General features: G+C 42.5%; 1 protein-coding gene across 1 annotated transcript in view; it reads left to right on the forward strand.

Moving 5' to 3' along the window:
• Positions 1-25,016, forward strand: part of GRIN2B (glutamate ionotropic receptor NMDA type subunit 2B) — a 396,105-nt gene that overhangs the window by 342,296 nt on the left and 28,793 nt on the right. Inside the window, exons 6-9 of the mRNA XM_069231240.1 lie at positions 11,434-11,642; positions 11,986-12,157; positions 12,543-12,696; positions 13,231-13,356. Of these exons, the coding sequence (XP_069087341.1) occupies positions 11,434-11,642; positions 11,986-12,157; positions 12,543-12,696; positions 13,231-13,356 (661 nt within the window). The remainder of the gene's footprint in view (positions 1-11,433; positions 11,643-11,985; positions 12,158-12,542; positions 12,697-13,230; positions 13,357-25,016) is intronic.

Here is a 25,016-nt window from a genome sequence, read left to right on the forward strand (position 1 = left end):
AAGTCAGTGAGTGTTAAGATCCTGGCCTTGAGGATCTTCTTTTTAGTAGCAATAACTTCTGCTAGGTGACGAGATGAACAGGGGTCCCTTTCTAGTAAGCATCAGTTTGGGGCGCGTTGGTACTGGGGATGAAATATTATAATGTACTGATCAGCAACGTGAGAAAGGAGCGTGATGAAGAATGCGAGCGGTGTGGTGTGACTGTATCCTCTTAATTTTTACACTTTATGCTTTTTTTCTGAAAACCTTTGAACTTTTTCCTCTGCCGAAGAACGTTTTAGATTCTCAAAACGTCCAGGATGCAAACATCTCTATTTACTGAGCTCTGGTAAATCACCCCAGGCTGAATTAGAAATGAGAATCATGGCTCTGGCCCGGCTTTGATCTATCTAGGGCCAGTGTGCGGGGGGCGGATATGTCTGCAAGTGAGTATGTATGTGGTGTCCGTGTCTTTGCTTCTATTTATGCATTTGTTCCGGTGCCTGCTTGTCTGTGTTTCTGTGTGCATCTCTGGGGCCTTATTGGCCTGTTTACGTGCTTTTGTGCATGCTATTATTTCTGTGTGGTTTGAGATTTCGAAATATATGTGTTTTCAGCTTATGAATGTTCCTGTCTGTTGGCCTGCGTCTCTGTATTTATTTCATATTTATTTCATTGTTTGTGTGCGTGCCTGTTTGTACGTTTCCATATAAGCCTCTGTTTCTGAGTTTGTGTATTCATTATGTATTACGTTTTTCAGTGTGTATATCTATGTATGTCTGTTTTTGTTTGAGGTTTTGTATATTTCTGTGTATGACTTTCTGTCAGTTAGGAATGGATTTATGTGTGTGTCTGTTTTTTCACTGTGAGTCTTTGAATTTCCGTGTGTGCGTGTTGTTCTTTGTGCTTCGAAAGGTATACATTTATTATTGTTTCTTTATTTAATTGTATATCTTTGGATTTATGAATTTCTCTTAATCTGTGTGTATCTCACTTTCTATTTCTCTCTATGTTTTGTGCGTATGCATTTTGTAATGTATTTTTCTATAACTATGTCTGCTTTAAGAATGTCTCTGTTTATGTGTTTGGCGCATATGTATGTTTAACTGTTTCTGTTTACCAGCATTTTTAGGCCTGGAGTTAGCCAAGACCCTTTGATATTGGTAACATTTATATATGCAATATACTTACATGTAGGGGCTTTTAGCCAGCCTTCTTCATCCACTGCTCTACCGTTGTGTCATTCACAGACGCATTCTGTCTACTAAAGCATATAGCACGGGGCAGTGGATCAGCCCATGTCAGCCTTTGGATAAGTTTACTATCAGAGATGACATTCGACTCTCTCATACAGTGCACATCCACTCAATGAAGTTCCTTTCAGTTAAATGAACCACATGTACTAGCAGGTCTGGTGGCTAAGTGGACTAATGCGTCCACTGTAGGGGCCTGCGTTTGACCTCAATGTCACAGGTCCAGATCGCGGCGGGTCCACTCAGTTTTTCATTCAAAATTCTGAGGTCGATAAAATGAGTACCTTTGCGATGGGTAACAATAAACATCTGTTATTCAGTGCCAAGAGGCCTATGGGCGAACGTGCCCTGTACAAATACTTATGCTATTTGTAGAATGATTGCTTTATGAGACCAAAAAAAGTATTTTCGTTTATAGCAAGTGTTCATTTTTTAATTAGGTGGGGGCCCTGCAAACGCCTCAGTAATTACATTTTTGAAAAATATGGCAAAACAAAAGAGGCATTGGCAGCACTAAAAGTCTGTCAGTCAACACCAGATGTTTTGGTTTTGCTACTGCTTGATCCGAGTGATTCTGTGGCAGCTACGAGTGTTGTGTATGTGAATGCCCAAATCAAGGAAACTGAATTGCTCTGAGTCCTACTTCCTCGTATGAATTCATTACATCATGAGGCAGACCAGCCTCATGATGTAATGACCAATGCACCAATAACCAAGCAATCCCAAAGTAAAGCTCCCCCCACGCACACACACACCCATCCTGTTTGTATTAAGAAAAAGGTAAACCAAAATTAGATGGCCTGGAAAAAACAGGGTGGGAGAGAGGATAGAAATGAATTAAAGTGAGAGACTAGACATAGATGCATTACCTCCTTGTTCTTCCCTCACTTCAATCCTTGACCTCATTATATGCACAAAAACAATTCCATTATAACTAAGGTTGCATGCTGAAACGAAACCTTTAATCAACGTATTCAAAATACACAACCTTGGTTTAATCACTTTATAAAGGACAGGACTGTATAATCAAAAACATCTTTAAAGCCATCTCTGGCATATTTCAATAATGATTAACAAAGGTACAAGGTGTCACCCAGGTGGCCACTCTGCAAGTCTCTGGAACCGAAGTCCCTTGAACTTTTGCAAGAGTAGCTGACAGCCCCTTGTAGATCTGCCTGGAACAACAAGAGGCAATGGCTATCCCACTGCTGCAGGCTAAGGAGATTAAAAACTTGTTCCATCTGTATAAGGAAGAAAGCAAAAGCTTCTCACATTTCTTGGCAGGACCACAATTCACAAAAATTGAGCTTAGCCTCTTGCTCTAACTCTGGAGATGGAAGATATTCAGGGAACATAACTTCTAGCTTCCCATGAATGGAGGAACTGACCTTGAGCACAAAGGAAGGCCCAGGACGAAGTATGACCCTATCTTCAAATATCTTACAGAACTGATGCTTACTAGAAAGGGACCCCTGTTCATCTCGTCACCTAGCAGAAGTTATTGCTACTAAAAAGAAGATCCTCAAGGCCAGGATCTTAACACTCACTGACTTTAACAGTTTAAAAGGTGGGTCTTTGAAAGTGTCTGAAACCAGCAAAAGATCCCAAGCAGGAACAACAAGAGTAGCCAAAGGTTGGATATTGTTGAACCCCCTGAACAGATGTTGAACCAAGCCTTCATTGTCTGAGAAGTTTATCCATCCTCTCCTGAAGGCTCAAATTTCTGCCCATTGAGATTTCAACATGGAAACTTTAATCCCTAATCAGAACCCATCCTGCAGGTAAGTGAGAACATGAACTAAATCAACAAACTTAAGATCCAGCTGGTTTGAAACACATCTTTCACTAAAAGATCCCCAATGCATGCCATACTATTTCAAAACTGATGCCCTTATCAAAGCCTGAAGAGTAAAATAAAGAGTCTGATAGACCTCTACTCTTCATTCCTAACCGCTCAACCTCCAGGCCAATAATCTGAGCTTCAACAAGGTTTCCTGATACAAACTTGAAAATGCAAAGGGATGAGGAACTGTGGGCAAAAGGATCTCCTAAGATATTTTTATAGATATCAGAAGAGAAAACCAACTTGAGATGGGCTATGCTGGAGCTATCAAAATCATTAACACCTTATCCCTACCCCCTCTTCCATTTTGAGGATTGGGGAAATTGAAAAAAAGGCATAAAGAACACCTTGAAGTGACAGACAGGACAGAACATCTACTACTTTAAAGTGGCGCAGATCACCTGAATGTGGACTATTGAAATCAATCTTACATTCTCTCCCGCTAATACAAATATCTGATCCAAGATCTTGGAAAGGGCTGCAGATCTTATCCCCTGCTTATTTTCCAATGTAAACATTTTTTGTCACATTGTCTGTCCTGACTGTAACTCCTTTCCCTTTCAAAATATGAGAAAAAGCCATCACAGCCACAAAGACGGAAACCAGCTACCTCCAATTGGAAAATTTATGACTCTGAAACAGAGACCAAAGCCCATGAATCTGATGGTGTTCCCCCCCACCTGGTTAGACTTCCATCTGTCCTAACGACCAACAGAGAGGGAGGAACACCTTGACAGGATTCTGAGAGTCCCACCACCAGACCAACTTTTGTCTCGCCACCTGGGACATCGGGATATGCAGAGAATGATCCTGACATATCGGACTCTAACTCTAGCTTAGGATATATTTAATCACCCTATGCAGATAAAATCTGGCCCACAGGACCAAATATATTGTTTCCACTAGGCCCCTATAAACTAGCAACTAAAGGCCTGCAGTTGGAGTTGAATGGGGTAGGAATTTCAAAATGTGAGACTGACCCTTGACTGCTCTTCCCTCTAGGAGGATTATCAGACCCAAATATTTCCAAAATCTTACTCCAAAGAAGTTCCAGTCCTGATATGGAACCAGCTGCAGCTTTTCCCAGTTTATCAAACATCCATGCTCCTTTAGATTTGCAAGTAATACTGCTGTTTTTTATTCTTATAGAACCCTTGATAAAGAATGAATAAGTCAGTCATCGAGGTAAGGATGAAGAAAGAATCCTCTTTGATGTAGCAATTCGCCTATATGTGCTAGCACCTAAGTCAATACACTTGCGGCTGATTTCAGCCCAAAAGACAGAAGGTCTTTCACTACAAGCCACGTGGCTCCTCCTGGATCTTATTGTGCAAGTAAGCATCCTGAAGGTCTGCAAAGAGGTCAGAGAATCCTGGCTGGTTATCCGCAGGAGGACGCTTTGCAGTGTCACCATGTTGAAGCGGACAGTTTAAATCCAGTATCTTACCTTCTTCAAGTACAGTATTGGCATGTAAGACTGAGATAATTTCCTTTGCCCTCAACGACCTGGGGTACCTTAACAATGGCTTTCTTGTCCCATGAGCCGCCAATCCCTTCAAACAGAGCTTTGCACTTGATTGGGCCTCTGGGCACAGGAGTAAGGATGAATCCCGAATCTAGAGGATAGTCTAAGAAGTCTATGTGATAGTCTCTCCTGATAATGCTCAAACTCCACAGATCTGAGGTGTTTCTTTCCCAAGTCTGGAGAAAGTTTTGGATCCTTCCACCCACCACCTCTGGGTTGATCGGGGGGCTGGTAATTGTGATAATTTCCACTTGGAACTCCCAGCCTTTTACGCAGACTTTTTGAGCGTCAATGTCTTCCTACAAGAAGAGAAAGAAGTCAAGTCCTTTTTAGGAGATCCATAAGAATAATAGACCCAAGACGCTTGAGAGCCAGAAGACTTTCCTGTATGGGTTAAAGTGTGCTTTCAGTCTCATAAAGCCTGCCCAGCGCTTTAAATGGAAAAAAAGTACTGTCCTATAGTACCCGGGTACTACTTAGAAGAGTCGATACTCTACCAATATCAGTATTGTACTTTTAAATTAGGTGTGGGTACTTAGTACCTGTGAGTACCAGCTCATTTAAATCACTGTTCATGCTCCATTGAGCCTGCCCTGGTGCCATCAGATACGTGTGAGGTTGTTCACCTTTGTAAAATATCGGCATTCTGTGTCTTTCCTCTTATCAATAGTTAATGCTCTTGAGCAGAAAACACGGCTGGCTGCGGAGCCCAACAAAGATATCTGTTTTCTTACCTTCTAGTGAAGACGTTTACTCCTACAGACCCCATTTTGCAACAAAAAAAAAAACTTTCTGTGGCACGCTACACATGGGAGGATGTAAGTCCTAAACCTCTGCATTTCGTGTATGTCATGTAAGGTACACCAACCACCTCAACTGTAAGTCCATGCCTGTACCCCTTTCAGCAACCTGCATCCTACAACTCAACACCATTAATAGTGACTTTATGTGGCAGGATTCTTGAGATCATTACTTTACAATATGAGAGAGTGAGGAAAGGATCCAGGAAGATGAACAAGTGCACGGGAAAGCACGTGAGGAGAAATATGAAAGCTAATTAAATACAACAGGGTCCCATGATGCAGCTACTAAAAATGGAGGCAAATATAGAATTGAAATGCCATAATTTGTTTGGTATTTATGTGTTTATTAAGTCTTTTGTAGCACCAGCATGTCACCCCAAGGACGCTTCACTGCATTTCAATTACATTTAATGTGGAACTTACTAAATGGCCTTCTGACCAAGGAAGTGGAAATGCAGTGTGTCACATAGGATCTGTCTCGTTGGTTTTTCAGATATGTATAATGTAGGGTCTGGTCACTGCTTGCTTGAAAGTCCAATAGTTTTTAAAGCCAGGAGGAGGCCCCCGCTCTGGCGTGGTGTGTACCTGAACCCCCCCCCCTGGAAACAATTAGTCTTTGTGGCTCTATTGAACAGAGCAGGTGTGGTTTGCCCCTCAACTTTGGGCTCATTGTGTTTCAGAGTGATAGGATCAACACTCCTAGTTCTACCCTACAGATATTCTTTGCATGTTAGTTTTGCATTACCTGACTTTAGGTAATTCCTGGGGTGTAGCAGGCAAAAGTTTGCTTTAGATATTCCCGGCCTTTTCCCTAAAGTATTTTATGAATGGTGTATTGCATTTTGGATGTAACTCTTTGCTCTTTTGCTAGTAGAGTTGACTCCTCAATTAGTTTTTACCAGCCCGGCCAGTGTTTTTCTATGAAGAACTGCAAAAAAAAGTTGGCAACCCTAGTTGAGAGTCAAGTAGAGCTCCATGCAAAATGCCCGGTGCTTGATGTCAGTTGTGGAGTCTTTTAACTGCACCTCGCTCTTTGCATCCTCTTGAAGATATTTGAGTCCTTGGACACTGCAGTGCCATACTCACAGGGGAGTGTGAATCTCAAGCCACAAACCATCTTTTGGTCAGTTTAAAACAAAAACAGCAGGCCCGACTAATGTCTCTGCATATCCATGTGCGGCTATGTTGAAAGGTACAGGGAGCACATCACAACAGATCCTTGGGGTCTTACGCAGTGCCCTCTGGTGGTGAGAAAAAAAATAACAGTAAAGGAAGCGGCATGGAAAGGGGTGAAAGGAGCTTGTGATCCAGGGAGTTGCTATGTACTGCATGACAAAGGTTACATATAGATCCAGAAGTATGAACAGCAACAGTAAGCCACAATGAGGAGAAGGATGGCACCCCAGATGGATAGGAAGGATGTCTCAATGCATGCCAAGTTCGGAGACTAGATTGGCAAGAGTCTTGATCTAGTGATAAAGCTCAGAGTTCATAGATTACAGTTTTTTCCAATCTTTATAAAGCCAAAGGGGTATTGCAATATGTTGATAACTGACTAGAAGTGTGGGATCAAGCAAGACATGTGAAGGGTAGGGCACTCCTTTTAGGAGTCATGAGAAGAAGTCTGGATGCGAGCTAAGGGTTGAATATGTGGGCAACAGATCTCGAGAGAATTTGGGTGGCGTCTATAACCATCAAGGCAATGATGCCAACCTCCAGCACTTGGGAAGGGTGAAGTACTTGGAAAACGAATCACACATCACCCTGGTGATTGAATTGAGCTGACCTAGCGAGAGCAAGCAGGGGCCTTTCTGGGTCAGCTCAAGTTAGATTGGGGGCCTAACCATTAAATCAAGCTGTAAAACTGGAGGATGCATGAGTGTTGGAACCTAGCTCCTCGCAGTTGACAAGCATGGCGAAATTCTTGTACAATCATGAGGAGTGCTGGAGGTTTCTGAATTATAATGGGAAGACTGTCTTGTTTGGCTATTAAGGTGTCTTTTGAAAGACGAGGGGAAAACAGTTTTATAAAACAACCAATTTGGGCAAATTTGAAACCTCTTCAGTGGACTTCCAGTTACTTCAATGTTTACAGTATGGTCGTTATCTGTTAGGGAACAACCAGGTCTTTGTTACCTTCTTAAATTTCAGATGGTTATGGACGCTTCTTATCTTTGCTGGCAGTTAGTTCTAGAGTTTGATTTTCTGATGTATATTTTCTTTAAGAAAAGGTCTAACCAGTGGAGTGATGGCGGAGTTGGAATATTGCATGTACTCTGTCAGGGCAGTCATGGCCTAATGGCATACAGATGAATTGCAGGGTTTACATTTCTAAATGAAACCTGGATGAGTAAAAATATTTTGCAGTGTTCTCAGATTGTATCTTGATTCAGTTCAATTAAATTTGAAAAACTTTCTGTGCTGTTGACAAGTTGGAATCCGTGATCACTGCCAGCTTTCTTATTTCAGTCGATGTCATCAAAGGTGGTTCAAATTCCTGGAGCCAGATGGTCAGAGGCTGGTAATACTTCCAGTGTCCGGTGCTAAGTATCTCAGTTTTTGAAGAGTCGAGTTTGAGGTGGTTGAACAATATCTCAGAGGCTATGGTTCAGGCAAACAAGATTCCAAGCTAGAGGATGAACTGCATGTTGTCTGCATAACTGTCACAGTCTTAAATGAAGAGCTTGATGAGTCCCACAGCAAGCTAATATATATCCTGAAGAGATGATAGATCCTTGAGGGATGAAAGAGTCAGTGAGGAAATATTTGAAGAGTAAGGCAGGGATAACATGATGCGTGATCTGTCAGAAAGGTAGGAGGATATCCAATCTAAGATGGCCCCTTCAATGCAGAGATCTTCTAGCCTCAGTTGTTTGATGTTGTTATGGATTGCCATGAAGGCAAAAGACAGAAGGGAGTTTGGAGCACTGAGGTCATAGGCAGTGAAGAGGTTAAGGGTGTTGCGGCCATAGGCAGTAAAGAGCTGCTTACAATATGGTTTGTTTGAAAATCTTTATGAGGATTGCAGCCATCAAAGCTTCCTAGAAAAGTTAACTGGTCTTGGAAAAGTCTTATGAATGTATTAGTCTGGGGCATGGGAGAGGTGACCAGTAGTTGTTGGTTAACACTGTGTATAGGGTAAGGTTGAGCTAGTTATCTTTGATACTGAGTGGGTGTTGGGAGAGACAGGCTGTGTGGTATGCACATTTCGTGAAGTTGGGAAGTTAATCAGATGTTTCCCAGGATGAATATATGCCTGGCCAAGGTGGCTCAGAGCAAAGAGTTTGGAGAAAGGGTCCAGGAAGGCTGCAGGAGGGCTGGGAGAGCAGTAATAGAGAAGAGTCTTAAGACATGAGGATGAGATTAAACAATGCAGAGGGTGAGCCATTCAGTCAGCTATCGTAGGGTCAGAAGAATAGGGTGGCTCCACAAATGGTGGCTGATATATAGATTGTTAAGGTGATTGTGTTTGAATCCTGATATAGTAACTCAAGGATCTCAGTTAGAGCCTTATTTGCACACCAGAGACAGAAAAGGATTATCTCTTTAATGAAGTTATGCGTGGAAAGACCATGGAGGATGGCAGATCGAAAATTTGATACAACAAATTGATCTCTGTGAAAATAAAAGACAAATAATTTAGATGTTGAAAATGTGTTTTTGATGTGAAGTAGTTGGTAACAAATGATTTTAAGAACAGAGCAAAACAGGACTGCAAAAAAGTTCCAGTTTTGATTTTCGGATGTATATTTTCTTTAGAGAAGGTACTGACAACAGGGACACCAATCTTGATGCACGTAACTGGGACTTTGGACCCTCTTTTGACCCTGTTGTCCCCCAGTCCTCATGCGAGACACAGCATTTCCTAAGGGCGTGTACACCTTCCATAAAACAGAAGTGTTGATATAAAGAGGTTTTTATTGGTGGGCATCTACTTCCCATCATTGAACTTTTGACTGCTGATTTACTGAAAGAACCAGAAAGAACCCTACACCATAGATTTTGTTTACTTTTTTGAAGCTATAAAATCTTCTATCATGTGGTATTCTCCGCATGGTAGTGATTGTTGTTCTTAGTTTTTATTTGCCACTCTTAAAAGTATTTCTGTTTATTGTTTTATGCTGTAGTAATAAAATGACTGATTGCAAACAAGTCTTTATTGTAAGAATGGGTGCAGTTGTTAGGGGCAGGGCACAAGTCCTAAAAAAAGAAGTGGGGGATTGCCAAGTTAGGCAGTATGCAAGTGATATCACAGCGTGTGATGTCGCACGTGGCATTACAGGAAGTTACATCACAGGAAGAGGCACCACAATCCTTGACTTTAAAGGAAGTGACATCAAAAGAAGTGACATTAGATCTAAAGACCTTACACATATGCTATCATGAGTAGATTTCAGTGCATTATGAGTATACATACAGACACTCCTCGCATATAATGCCTACCTGACACAAGGTAACGTAATGCAGGATAATGTGCTGTCTTGCGTTCATGTTTTTTTTTTAAACAAAACTCAACCAGGGTTTGTGTGGCACTATAAATCCCAAAATAGTTTATGCATCAGGGTCACACCAGAAAAGTGACACAACCCTAATGCAAAATCTGTATCTCAATGTATACATTTGTTATTAAAACTCTGCCACAAAGAAATTGGTGACAAGGAGAAATGGGACAGTAAATCTGTTCTGTTTAATCGGTTGCAAAATTTAAATTTCAAAATAAATTATGGGGTTAAGACACCTGCTGCAGAGATCTTTGGGTTCCTAGTAAATCTGAGAGAATAATAATGGTAAGATAGCTTTGGTGGTTAATGCATTTACTGAAAAAATCTGTGTTTTGTCTAGTGCCCCTTTCAACTGAAAGTAGCATAGATGGTTAATGTGTCTCCTGCAAAGCACATCATGTAACACACAGATGACAGATTTTTATTTTAAGTAGATAGGTAAGTGGGTTACTGCTTTTAATAAAGAGATACTTTTGTTACTTGCACTTCATATATTGTATTCCTTCTAATATAGTGCAGTGAGCTATGAAGGACAATATGACTCCTACACCTTGTAACCCTGACTGTCTTATGTACCATATCCTGAACATTGATGTACAAACTTGTGCAACTGAATGTCAATGTAATGAGTGTGTTTGATTTAAAGCACTCTGACACCCTGCTTTTTGTTGAGTAGCGCTATAACAGAAATAAAAAAAATAGCAGTATTTAAATTGTTATTTTCTGTAAATACCTTGACAGACCAACACATCTGACTTTCTTGCAGCAGTGCATGCATATCGCTCATACACAAGGACTGCACAAACTCAAAATGTACCTCTCATAAGTACTTGTGAAGTGCTAACAAGCTATGAGCCTTTGTTTACCCTCCACTGTATTTACATCTGGAGATTAGGCTCCAGATAATGACACTCCAACAAAAGGAGGCCTGAAGGCCCCTTAAATTTGGCCTTTGTTATGGGCCCAGCAGGAGCTTGAATTATGAAAGCCTCCTCCCGCCTGCATGTTGTTGCTCGATCGAAAGCAGGCACTGTGCAGGCCCCGCTGAATGTGTCCCCTTGTCTGAAAATTACACCGAGACATGTTCAGCATTTTACAGTAGGGCCCATCTTCTCCTTGTGTCCACCATGTGAAAATAGTGAGTGTACGCAGCCCACCCATGTGTACCCCCGACTTGTGCCCTGTTTAGGGACTAAAAAAGGTTCAGTGGGACAGGGGGCTTAAATATGGATGAAAATAGGTCTTATGTCTTAGTTCAGGGAAAGGTGGAAGGTAATTTCACAATGCTGAAATTAATTCATACGTATATTTATTGATGTGCCGAACATGTTTTGTTTACAATAAGAGTGTGATAATGGAAGACCCCATGATGCTGCCTCAGTGCAGTGGGTGGGACATTACAATTCAGTAATTTGCTTTTTGTTAGTCAATGAACCTGAAGTTTCCTGCCTTGTGATGTGATGTTCATTCTTTCAGACCTTTAGCAGTTTTAATTCTCAACGCTCACTTTTTGTCCCCTTCTGTCCAGGTGGGGAAGTACAAGGACCGGGGCCTGCAGATGAAGTACTATGTATGGCCCCGCTTCGACCTGTACCCTGACTCTGAAGAGCGTGAGGATGACCACCTGAGTATTGTCACTCTGGAGGAGGCACCTTTTGTCATTGTGGAGGATGTGGACCCTCTAAGTGGCACGTGCATGCGTAACACTGTGCCGTGCCGCAAGCAGATACGTCTCGAGTATGTGTCAGATTGGGACCCCTTTTAATTTTATCAATTTTTAGGAATGTTTACAAGCAGTTGTCATTTGTTTCCAAACGATTATGTAATTCTACAAATAACCTAATTTGGGCAGGTGCTCATCTGGGGAATATAATTTCCTCCCACTGTCTGTCAGAGCTATAGGGTACCCAATATGGCAGACATAGCCGATTCTAATAGGCAGTTATTTATTCTAAAGACTACAAGCAAAAGGCCTTAATTTCTGAAAGATGCTGGAATATCAACAACCTCATTTAGGCAGAGCTGCAAACTCGTGTCACGTGAAAATTGTGTCCTAACTCACCCCATTTGTTCTTTACAGGAACCGGACAGAAGAAGGTGGTAATTACATAAAACGCTGCTGTAAGGGCTTTTGCATTGACATTCTGAAGAAGATTGCCAAAAATGTCAAGTTTACCTATGACCTCTACCTGGTGACTAACGGCAAGCACGGAAAGAAGATCAATGGAACCTGGAATGGTTTGGTAGGCGAGGTATGTATCTGTTTTCTTTAGGCGGAGGGAGTATGTGTCCCCTGCACTCTGAGGGAATGTATGTGTTTGCAATGCCTCTCAGTGTTGTTCCCTCATAGAGTAATAAAGACCCTTTGCCCCTCAGTGCCGACCATTCTTACAAGGTTAATGACCCCAGCTGAGTGTTCCCCTTGCTCCCGTCTTGGTTAGCCCCACAAGCGTTAATTGGCTTTGTGTTTGTGTCTCCCTTAGCAGCCCCCACACCTCCATCTTTGATTTGCCCTTAACACGTTCCTCAGGTTACTACACATCTCTCTCTCTGATTGGCTCTGTGCTTGTTCAACCTTCGGTTGACCCCACACTTCTGTCTCTGAGTGGCTTTGTGGTTACGTCTCTCTTCCTCCAGGTGGTCACAAAGCGAGCATACATGGCAGTGGGATCTCTGACCATCAACGAGGAGCGGTCTGAAGTTGTTGATTTCTCTGTCCCCTTCATTGAGACGGGTATCAGCGTCATGGTCTCGCGCAGCAACGGAACTGTCTCTCCTTCTGCCTTCCTAGGTAATAATATATAGGTGCCTTACCTCATATGCAATTGAGTGGAAGTGCCAGCACCCATATTCAATAGAGGGGCAGTGTCTTCTTTCATGTAATGGAGGGGAGGTGTTGGTACTTATAAACATTGGAGAGGAAGTGTCTTCTTTATGCAATGGAAGATAAGTTACGTAACTTGTAGGAAATGGAGGCAGCGCCACTAGTTACTAGAGGGAGTGTGGCCACGCACCTACCAGCGATAGCAGCTCCCAGAATCCACGACTGATGGCTGCCACAGAATCCATCAGTGATGAAGCAGGTGGAACCAAGCACCCCCCAGCCAGTCAGTGATTGACAGGGAGCCCCAGTGAGTATCAGGCCTGTGAGTGAAGGAGAGGTGGATACTGCCGCCGGATCAGATGTAGCCTCATTTCGGTGGATAGCAGCAGCACCAGAGCCATGAAATGAAGCATCTCCGTTCACTTTCTCAGGCAGTGTCTCCTGCGGACGGCTCTTCTTTGAAAATGTCCTAAGCTCGCCTTCCTTCTCTCTTCCTCCCAGAACCCTTCAGTGCTGATGTCTGGGTGATGATGTTCGTCATGCTCCTGATTGTGTCGGCTGTCGCTGTATTTGTCTTTGAGTACTTCAGCCCTGTGGGGTACAACCGGTGCCTTGCAGACGGCAGAGGTAAGATCCTCCTTCCACAAAATTCGCATTTTTGGGTCTGTGTCAAAATGTAGTCAGTATTTCTGTTTGCAACTTTGCAGTGAATCCCAACCACAACCCCCAAGGCACCGTGAGGTATTGTTTTTGCCTTAGCCTCCACCAGGCCAGTTCTTTCGTTAGCATCGAATGCTGCCATCTAGCGGTTGTCCGTTATCATTTTTAAGTGAACTCTAAAGATCAGTCCTTTCATACATGTTCAGGAGCTATACACGTTTTACATTTGTCCACAATGCGGTGCATGTCGATTACTGACACACTCCTTATTCCCTTTTTATTTTCCTCGGACCCAGACCTTACAAAGTGATTTGTCTTCACCTGGCAGACAGGCACACCGTTGTCCACCTAAAATAAAACCTGCAGTGGAAAAGCAAATAAGTCTGGCCTTGGCAAGACTGTATTAATTTATATTTTTTCCTAAACATATATAACATGCAAAAAACTGAAACTTATAAAAAATATATGGGAGGACGAGCAGCCCAGGCACACCAGCTCTGATACTGAAGTGCTCTCCCTTTTCAGGAGGATGTGCCAAGGTTTATGTCAGAAAAGCTTTCATCTATCGTCTGACAAAAATATTGGGGCATGTTTAATAGCCGCTAGAGCCACCGGAGCGTCACTTTTCGTGACATTCCGGTGGCACAATGCCCTGCACGTATTTACAAGGTGGCGTTAAGCCACTTTTTCACTTTTTTCACATGCATCACTTTGCGAGGAAGGGGCGTGCAATGGGTGTTGCATTGCATTTTGACGCTGCCTCAGATTTATGGGTTTTTGTAAAATGAAGGCAGCGCCCAAATCTAACATCACCCCCGGGATGGCGTTAGCATGGCGCAACGAGGAAAAATGCTTTCATTTGTCCTCGTGTTTTGCTCTTTCTATGTGTGCTGCATTCTGTAGCACACATAGAATGAGCAAATCGCCATTTAAGATTGTTTTTGTGCAGGAGGGCGTTCTTTCCTGTACAAAAACAGTCACCCCCTCAACGCAGCCATCTCTGCACTTTGGTGCAAGGGCTGCGATTTTAGCGCCGGCGCAGGGGGAAACACAGGGGTGTGCCGAATTCTAGCAAATACGGTGCATCCCTACGTTTTGAAAAATGGCGGTGCGTCATGCTGCCAAATTTGGCGCAGCGCTGCACACCGTCATTTTCTGTGAAATCTGGCCCTTTGTGCCTTAAACAGCATTTAGAAAATGATTGTTTGATTGGATATACAATTTTGGTTATTAACTTGGTGGGGCAATATTAAGGACAAGAAAATTCTGTCAGGTAGTATTTTGCTTCAAATGCTGTGGCATATACTGATATACTGTGTGTACACGTGCTCAGCAAAATGCCATCGCTCAGCGCAATGAATGAAGTACACTGACCCATTGCTACCTGATGTATGCTGTGGTGGGCAGAAGCAAAACATGAATGACACTTGAACAGATGAACAGATGAAGAGGGCTGACAGAAAGCCCCTTTATGTATGTATGCACTTGTATTAGGATTTTTTTGGAAAACATGAGGCTTATGAGCAGGTCCGGTTTTAGCTGGTGGGCCAGGCCCACCCAAACATGACCTTTGGCCCTCCCAGTTGACGGAAGTGCCCATGGATAACGCACTTGTGAAATGCTTCCCCAATGGTTATGGCAAACCCTGTGATGTTTTTTCACTTTCTTTACATTAATTATCAGTAAGCTGTAGGATTGCCACACTTACAAAATAAAAATACCATAAATGTTCTTTAGTTTAAGGGTTTGCAAAGGCCTGGACATGATTCTAAGTATGACTATAAATAAAATGAAATGCATTTGTTTGTAACATATTTTTTTGTCTTTATTTACATTATTTATTAGTCAGGACTCTCTGCAGCTCTAGAACACATTTAAAAGAGTTTTCTGTTTGTATTTGCTGTTTGAAGTATGTACAGATAAGGGCTAAAAATACCTGCGTTTAGTGATATTGGTCATTTTTTCACCAAACTGGACATTAAAGTGCCAGAAGAAAAGATGCCAGATGGCAACCCTAATCAAGGCTCACTAAGGAATCTCTAGTACATTATTTTTATAAATACTTTTAAAGTATGTACTGAAAAGGGGAAAAAATGCGGGCTTTACATTATTTTCTCAATTTTTGTACTGACTGAAACATTAAAATGTTCATGTGGGAAGAAAATGGCCCTGTGACAACAGTAGGTTGTGTCTGAGGCAAGCTGCAGTTGGGCGGTGTGTACTGGGGAGTGGGGACAGTGTTACCTTCCAATGATGCAGCAGATGCAGTGCCACCAGGGACCAGGACTGCAAGCGTCCTTGTAACCTCAGTTATCTGTTTCTTTGTGAGGATTCTGAGAGTGTTTATCAAGACTTCGTGCCACTGCACAGTCACACAAAGGGACACACGCCGGGTGCAAAGTCTTGATACACTATTTCCTTTTCAGTGCAAAACTATTTTTACATTGGAAAATAGCCTCAGGGTAGCACAGATAATAATTTATGCTACCTTTTTGCTACTTTGCATCATGTGAGTATGTCCTGGGTGCTATATGGGAGTTCCCACTCTACAACCTGGTGTTTTTGACACAAAGTCGTTTCTACTAAAAATATTATACAGGACTTTGCACCAAAAACAACATCTTCTTGAGGCAGGTGTTAAGTTGGAGAAATGTTTTAATTTGTTCTACTTTTTTTGCACGCTGCATGTGTGCTGCACTATACCGTGCACACCCAATGTGTTAAACATTTTAAAGTTTGTCTAGGTGCAGTATTTTGAGATTTGTACTGGAAGGTTAACTGTCAAGTACAAAACTTATGCTAGACATCATGCGCATGCTTTTGCACCATGGTGCAAAAGTATGTGTGCGTGGTGCTAGGCACCAGTGCTGGGGAAGAGCATCAGTCAATATTTCAGTCGATATGGCTCTACAGTGCTCTCTTCCCCTTGTGCTGTGCAGCATAGCAACATTGGTTGCTGTGCTGCATGTTGCTCTTTTTGTCTAGTAAATGTGTCCCTGTCAGCAAGCTTGCGTGAGTCAGTGAGTAAGAATGTGAGTGAGAAATGGAGTGACTGCAAAAATGTGAGAGTATGTGGGTAAGAATGAATAAGTTTAAGTGTGAACAGGAAGGAGTGAGAGTGAGTGGCAGTTAGCGAGCACAAATGTGAGTGAGAATAAATGTGTGCAAGTTAGTGAAAATTAATGAGAATGTAATTGTGAATGAGTGAATATAAGTGAGTATGAGTGAGAATGTAGTGTTATGCTTGCGAGTTTGCCCTTTACCCTAGAATACTGAAGGTAATTGTTGACTCAAAGAGACACCCACTGCACAATTCTGGCACTGGCATCCTGCAGGCAGTTCTTTGTATAACAAGCACCTGCGAGATAATGCTAGCAAACGAGGGCACACTAGACGTTATATTTAGGATATGGGGACAACTATGACAAAATGCTGGCATCAGAATACTGTATGCAATTTGTGGCACAGGGGAAAATTGCTGTCATACTGAAGACAATTCTTGGCATTGGGGCCACCCATGTCAGAATGCTGGCACATTGAAGGTAATTTTTGGCATAAAGGAGGACAACCTTGGTATATAGGAGGGGGCAATTATGACTAAGAGCTGGGCCTGACATTCTAGATGTTGTTGACATTGGGATGTTTTTGACATTGGGGGCACAAATAGCAAGATTCTGGTAGTGACATATTGTATTTAAATTTTGGACTTCTGGGTCACATATGTGGAGTACCCATGACAATATGCTGTAAATGACAAAATGGAGGTACGTTTTGTCATATGGGAGCATCTTAAGCACATTTTGGAAAATTGGCATGACCTCTTGGGAGTATCAAACTAAACTGGCCTGGCACATCATAAAAGGCGATTATTAAATGAGAGCAGAGCCTTTGGCTTTTTAGAAAATGTATGTGAAAAACCTGTTTAAAAATGCACTGTCAGTCCCATTTTTTCAAAATGTTTATCAGGGTAGACTGCTGGAACCCTCCCTTTAAAGATGTCAGGCTCACTCGCTTCACTCTGTACAATTCAGGGCAATAATTACAACTCACCACTTTAAAAAATCACCACCTGCGACTTCAAAAACAGCAGGCAAACAGTGTCTTCATGAGCATTGTTTACTTTTTAGCAGCTTCCACTGGCATTGGGACATTACACGTTAGATTTTGTTAAATTAATAAATTCAGCAGTGCAATGTGCACTCTTCAAATTAAATTAAAAAAAACTAAAGGACAAACTTAAATGATTTGTTGTGATTTTTTATTATTGTGAATACATGAAAAATTAGGCATCTGAATAAAACCTTCACCTCTGTGCTTCACATGAGTGACAGAACCTTGCAGGAGATCTTATTTCAAAATGTATTAACAATGAAGAATAATTTAGGACAATAATATATCTTATAATCAATATATGGTCAACTCTACATTAATTAACACATGTGGACATAACTACTATTGTTTTATTTGAACCCCTTTTTTTCTCTTACTATGATTTATCAAAAAAAGTCTCATTGCAGTATGCAGAAGGGAAACTATTAAATAACAACAGTTGGTAGTATAAAACATGTTGGCCCTATGTGTGTTTTGTGGTACTCCATTCTCTGCAGATGGACACATAATCTTTCATGTAATACTAAGAGAAACCACTAATGATCTCCTTGCATATCACTTCAGCACCCTAATACTAGTAGTATCTAAAAGAGATGTTTTTCTATGCTGTATTATTATATTATCAATGTGCAACAGTTGTCACATGGGACTTATTTTCATCATGGGACTTATTTTCATCAGGACTTCTAATCCAAATTGTCTGTGAGCCCATGAGGAGAACTTGGCAGGACGTGGATGAGTTCCCCTGGGACATAGATTTCCAATCCTTGTAACTTTGTTTTGTTTACGGACCTCTAGGCCTACAGCAGTTGACTTACAGCAAATTTGGTACTGCTGCGAATGCTACTATTTGGAAGTTTCGTCTTGCTTGAGACATTCATTTTCCTTTGGGGCACCTAAATTTGACCTGTGGGGGTCATTCATCTACTCCTTAGTATGTGTGTGAGGTGGATGGTGGCATCCCGGGGACACCACTTGAGCTAGTCGGGGTGAAATATCAAACATATTCTGCCATATGGTTAAAGATGACTTATGAGTGAAGGGAGTAGTCTTGACATACAGGCTACCTGACGGAGTTACCAGTCTGGCAACACCATTGGGAAATTTATAATGTGCAATTGTAATATGGTGTAAATATGTGCTTTGTATGTTTATGTGAGCACTGCGTCATCTGCACTATCGATTAATTTCTTCACGCACTGTTCATTTTGTGATATTTGATCATTAATTGGATTTAACACATATTCTTACATGATGAGTTCAGATATTGTGCCCAGCATCTTTATCGGAAGTATGCTTTCTGTAGCAATAACTATACTACTACAGAAACTGGTGCTCAATTAAAATGGGGATTCTATTTTAAGGGAGGAAATGGGAGTTTACTGCTCACAGACCATTTGGATTAGAAGCCCCAATTAAAATAAGTCCCATTGTTGTATGTTGATTTTATTCACCCCGGTCCAGTGGGCCTACTGGTTGGTTCTTGTGAGCTACTGTGATTATATTAGTCGTGCTTTTATTATGGCTTTAATTATAACTTCAGCATTGTCAATTATTGTGATGCCATCAGGGTTAAGGTCATGTGGCATTACTTTGTAGGAAGACTGAAGGACAAAGGTGATAAGATGTCACTTCCTTTGAAGCCATTAGGGTGAAGGATGTGTGATGTAATTTCCACTACCCCAGGCATTTTGGTGAATTGACATCCAAGTAGCTTGTAGGCTACCTCCAGAATTGAAGTAAATGGGGCTCTCACTGGCCCACCTGAACGCACCCTTGGCCCATACAGATGAAAATGCCCAAGGTCCTCACCCATTCCGGACACTATAACCCAAAGCACCTCGAATCTCAACTCTTAAACAGTTTGTTCAAGCTTCCAAGAAAGAAGCCATAATTCCACCTAGGAAAGAGGGTGTGACCTAAGGACTGAGATGAGGAAAATTAAACTGTTATCTCCTTAAACACATCATCATCCTAGTCCTTACAAATTGAGAGTATATCTAAGAAGATTTATGCTCTGACCAGACACATTATATCACAAGAACAAATCAATGTCAGCATGCATACCAACTTTAATCAACAAAAATAATTTCATTACTGAGATACTTCCATGAGAATGGAAGACAACACTAGTGTACTAGCCCCATACAAATCTACTACTACCTGGTAATGTAAAACAAATGTGGAATGACAGGACTAGGTAGCAGCAGCCAAGATGTCTTGCACTTCTGCACGCAAGGACTCTGTCCAGCAAGTGCAAATGCCTCATGTGGAATGACCTACCACGTCTACTGGAGAGGAGAGATTGGAGAGGTCTTAGGCCATGAAAATAACAGCTCTCATCAAGTGACAGTGCACGGGTACAAAAGGATTGGGGCCTGGTTGAGCATGCCTACTGTTAACAGTGAATCACACAGATGAAGGGCAGTGCTGGAAGGCTATAGATGACTACCATACGATGCACAACATGAAGACTGCAGCCAGACCTTAGGCTGTGGCACGGGATCAGGAAAGAAAACAGGTAGTACAGTCTCCTGTGAGCAGCTGAAGAATGAATGGGTCATGGAAACAAACCCTGGAACCTTCCAAAGAACAAAGCAGTTTGTAAAGACCCTCAGGTAAGGGGCACAGCTGACTAGACAACACCATTCACCCAGTGGTTGAGATGTGATGATGGCCACTCTGAATAGGGCCTTAAATGACAGCAAGTGCAGAGAATAATCGTCCAAGGGATTGAAAGGTGATACCAGCCAAGTTACCACACAGGAAAAACAGAGTTGATACAAGAAGAGGATCTAGACAATCCCTTCAAAAGATGGGTAACTAATTGCACAATATTCACAGGTCACGAAAAGTGTTGATGGCAGACCATTTAACACAGATTGGCAGCAGAAAGGTCCAAAAAGAAGCTGAAGAATAAGGGTAGGATCGTTATCCAAAGGATGGACGTCCCTCTATGATCACACCAGTCACTGAAGGAAGATCATTGATGGTCAAATACCTTTAAAGTGGATGGAGTACAGTAGATCTGAACTACCACAGCCATACCTATATCAAATCTAATCACTGGAACCCAAACCTCCTACATACCAGGCTGACAGCTGAAGTCTCCAGGAGGTCTCCAGGAGAAGATATGGAATTTGAGAGGACAGAAAAAGAATTAATTCCCTAGAAGTCAAGAAATACAGGAGAAATAAGCACATTACTTTCCACATGAGCACTATAAGAATAGCATGTGCTTGTTCCCGCCAAAGTCTGGCCAGGCGCCAAGGATGGATACTAAAAGGAGAAAAGGCATAGAGGAAATTGGACAGCCAGGGACATAAGAGAGCATCCTGTACTCCTACCCGTTTTCTTGAACCTGGTATAAAAAAAGAGGTAACAGTCAATTTGCTCTCAAAGCAAAGAGGTTCACAAAATGAATTCTGAAATGCCTGCCTGAGACAGCAAGAAGTTCTTGAGAGAAACTGCACTGACAAGAAGAGAAGGCCTGACTTAGAGAATCTGCCATCCACTTGTTCACTTTTCAGATACTGACAGATTTAAACAGCTACAAGTGAGCAAATGAGCCCCTGAGCAAATCATGACTGCCACTACTGACATGGACTTTAAAGATTCCACCCTAGACGTAGGAGACTGCTTTTAGTCAAGATCACCACCACTAGGTGAAAGAACCGAAAGTCAAAGGTCTTGAGAGCAAGGAAAAACATGATGAGTTCCTTTCGGTTTCACGATCAGACCAAGAACCTGATTTAGAGTTTGGCAAAGGGGATTACTCCATCACAAACAAGACAGATATCCTGTCCGCTGTATTGTTTTCCCATAATAGCTGATGGAGATTGTAATATGGCAGGTGGAATATCCATTACGTTTGTGACAGAGTAACCTGTCCGCAAATCTCTAAATCAGGCCCAAAGTCCCTTCGAGAGCATTAGTCCTAAGTGGGAAGGTCTGCCCATAATAGCCCCCCCCCAAACAAGTTCTGAAGCATCTGGTGGGGATATCAGATTCTGGAATGACCAGCAATTTACCCTGAGAGAAGCACTGAGGAACCATCCATCACTACCAGTCCCAGGGGAATTCTAGCGCAAATGAAATGAGAGCATCCAGACAAGGAGATTTCAGGTTCCTGATGATGCAGAATATGGTGGGACACCAGACCAAACCTGCAAGAGACGAACAACTTGACCAAATATCTGGAAAAGACAGCCACCTCCAGGTTACACAGGAAGTGTGAAAGGCAAAGCTACTTATGCCACACTGAAGCCTCACCAGGCATTGATCAGGGCACTAACCAACCTTCAGCAGGATCCTCATGTGAGAGCGTGGTATTAGAATATGAACTATAGTCAGCAATACAGCACCCAAATTCATATGGAACTGGGCTCCAATTAACTGAAGAAGCAGCATCGGAAGTAGGTAGTACTTGTGCAGGCTGATGAGAATCCCAGGAAGATGGAGAACGTTGCACACCCCTGGATGAGGTCACTTGGGTTAGGTAGGCAGAACTTGAATGAATCATCCAACGATTCAGATACAGTTGGGGCAGAGATTCCTTCATAGTGGATAACACCCAAAAAAGGCCAACATGTTTGTGAAGGTGCAGGGAGAAGGCTTGAGACCAAAGAGTAGTTCTCAGAAATGAAAAAAAAGACCCCACACAATGGACCAGAGTTACTGATGGTGACTGGGATGGATGGCCATGTGCAGGTAAGCTCCTTCCAGGTCAAACAATTTCATGAATTCCCTAGAAGCACCAATAGAATGATGCAATGAAGTGTCCATTTAGAAATGTATTTTAGATATATAAAAGGTGGCCCGCTGAAGACTAATGATCATCCAGAAGGATCAAGTTTTTATTACAACAAGGAATATTTTGTAGTAGATAGCCGGATGCTTTGCAGGAAGAGAACCAGGCAGATCCTTACCTTGGATGTAAACTTCCTCAGGCTGTCTTGCAGTACCACCCTCTTGGTCCTGTTCTGAGGCCAAAGAAATATTGACTTGAACCTGGACGAGCGATGGCATATATATTTAATCTATATTCCCTGCAGATCCCTTCACGGACCCATCAATCCAATACGGAGCCTTACCATGTTCCCTGGAATGATTGGAGGTGAGCACCCACTAAAAGTGGGACATCAGACAAGTCCACACCCCTAAAGAGGCCTGGAAGATGGGCCACATGGCACTTTCCATCATCCTTCTTTAAAGAGACTGTATGTTTGCTAACCTAAAACGCTTGATGTAGCATGTCATTCCGAGCAGAATAAAAGACCTTGAACCCCACATGGGGACTTTGATGATAGCAGCCTTCTGGATTTCTTCAAGTCACAGACTCACATCTGCTGATGCACCAACATTGAAGCCAGCCAAAGTGGACGAGTGTTGAACATCAAATGCAGTACCTAAAACAATTAGCTTCGGCCTCCATTGTAGCCAAGAGCTCAGAACAGTCCATTCCATCTAAAATGACTGCAGAAAGTAAACAGAAGTCTTTCACCAGTGATTACAATGAATATGTGTTCCTGGTTCCTGGATAGCTGTTGATAGAATGAGGCTAAGGCTAAGGTTAGGTATGATGAAATCCATCTTTCACTCAGTGATACACTTGAGCCAAAGGATTTAGCGTCCCAGGGTTTACAGTGGACCAGCTCATCAGCTTCGCAAACATTGGGTCCATTCACAAAGCTTGTAGGAAATCAGTTTCTGACTTTCAATAGGCCAGACAGATGACATAAACTAGGTGATGGCAGCCATGCCAAGATCACGCCACCCAATATAGATCAAGTTGTTGACTACCAGATGTATGTGATGTTTTGCAGCAAGGGGCTACTCCAACTAGCAGAACCTCTCCCGGCTAGTACTTGATAAAGGTTCAGCAGTTGGAAGGCGAAGATGACCTCTGAGACAAGACAGCAGGTAGAACATATTTGCAATTAGGATCAGAATCAAAATGCCTCATCCCATTCTTTGTTGCATTCTGGCAAAGGCCAGCAGGAGGAAGGAAGATGCAAAGAAAAGAAGATGCTGAACAGCCAGAAGAGGAAAGAGGGAACAACATGCTCACTCTTTTCATCCCTTTTTTTCAGAGCCCCTCTATTCTAGGAGTTCAGCTAGAGTCTTCTTCATCAGGGCTTTTCAGGTCTGCTTTAGAAAGGGAACCCTCTCCACCCAGTAGCAAGAGTGAAAGACCATCCTTTGCGCAAGCTGTGATTTTCCACAGAAACCAGAGTTCAGACCTTTGGATTAGCAACCATCTATCCTGTAGGTGCAAAGGGATGAGAGAGGTGGTGCTTAAATATCACCCCTGCCACCAATAACGAGCTAAGAGCCGCAAAACAGTGGCCAGGATTGGACTGCACTAATGCAAAGCTGTCTGTTCACATCAGCATGCAACCGCGAGCAGCACCTGTCCATCACAGCTGGGGAAAGGATAAGAAAATAAACCAATCTTAGCCAGCAGGCAATGGCACAACCTGCTACGTTACATCCTAAAAACAGAGCACTCAGAAAGCAGTGAGCTGAGTGGCCAACCAATGAAGCAGTGAGGTGAAGGGCCAAGCAATGCCAAAGACAGAATTCACCTGAAGTAGCTGCAGCAGACTGGAGCCTCTTTCCCATGCAGGGTCTGAAAAACCATTATGCAGCCCTTGTAGATCTGTGCAGGCATAATGCCCAGAGAGAAGTAAAAAAAAAATGGTGAACCCCCAGACAGGGGTACAGCAGAGATCCATTTTCAGAAATACATCAAAAAGATGTTTTTGTTAGTGTTGCTGTGGGCTATAGCAGTGGCTCCCAACCTGTGGTTCGGGGACGCCTGGAGGTTCCCAACTACTTATGAAATTAAATAATATTAACAGATTGGGTCCCCAGCTTTCAGTCATGTGGGGTGTCCCTGGATTCCAATAATAATTCAGTGGCAGTCCCTGGGATCCAGGAATGATAAAGTGTGGGTCCCCAGAAGTCAAAAGATTAGGAACCAATGGGCTATAGTGCTGGGGGAGGGGGAGGTAGTGGAATCCCATTAAGGCCCAGGACATTTTTTTTATTTTTAATGGGCAGCAGGTTGCCTGTTCGGATGTTACACACACACCTCTTGTTCTTAGGACTGGTGGAAGAAACTGATGAAGAGATAACGTAAATTCATTATTTTGGAGTCGATAGCATTGCCTCATATTCCATGAAAAAACATGGACTTTGAGACCGCAGTGGTGGAAATGTTAATTGCTCCTTGAATGATAGAGTTATAGATTTGTGCAGGATGGTGGGTGCCAGCCTGCATTTTTAGGGACTGGCAGTGGCGGCTCCTCCGCCAAGGCGGAGGAGCGTCGCCACACTGATTTATGCAGTGTGCGAAGGGAAAAATAAATTGATAATAATAATGTAGCATTATCATCATTTTATGTTTCCTCTGGAGCAGGGTTAGGGCGAGGGGGTACAGAGCTGGGCTAGAGGAGTGTTATGTGCACATAAGTGCACATGACCCTTTGGCCGGCCGGGTTGGGCTGGCCAAA

The sequence above is a fragment of the Pleurodeles waltl genome, chromosome 4_2 (assembly GCF_031143425.1).
Source record: "Pleurodeles waltl isolate 20211129_DDA chromosome 4_2, aPleWal1.hap1.20221129, whole genome shotgun sequence".
NCBI lineage: Eukaryota > Metazoa > Chordata > Amphibia > Caudata > Salamandridae > Pleurodeles > Pleurodeles waltl.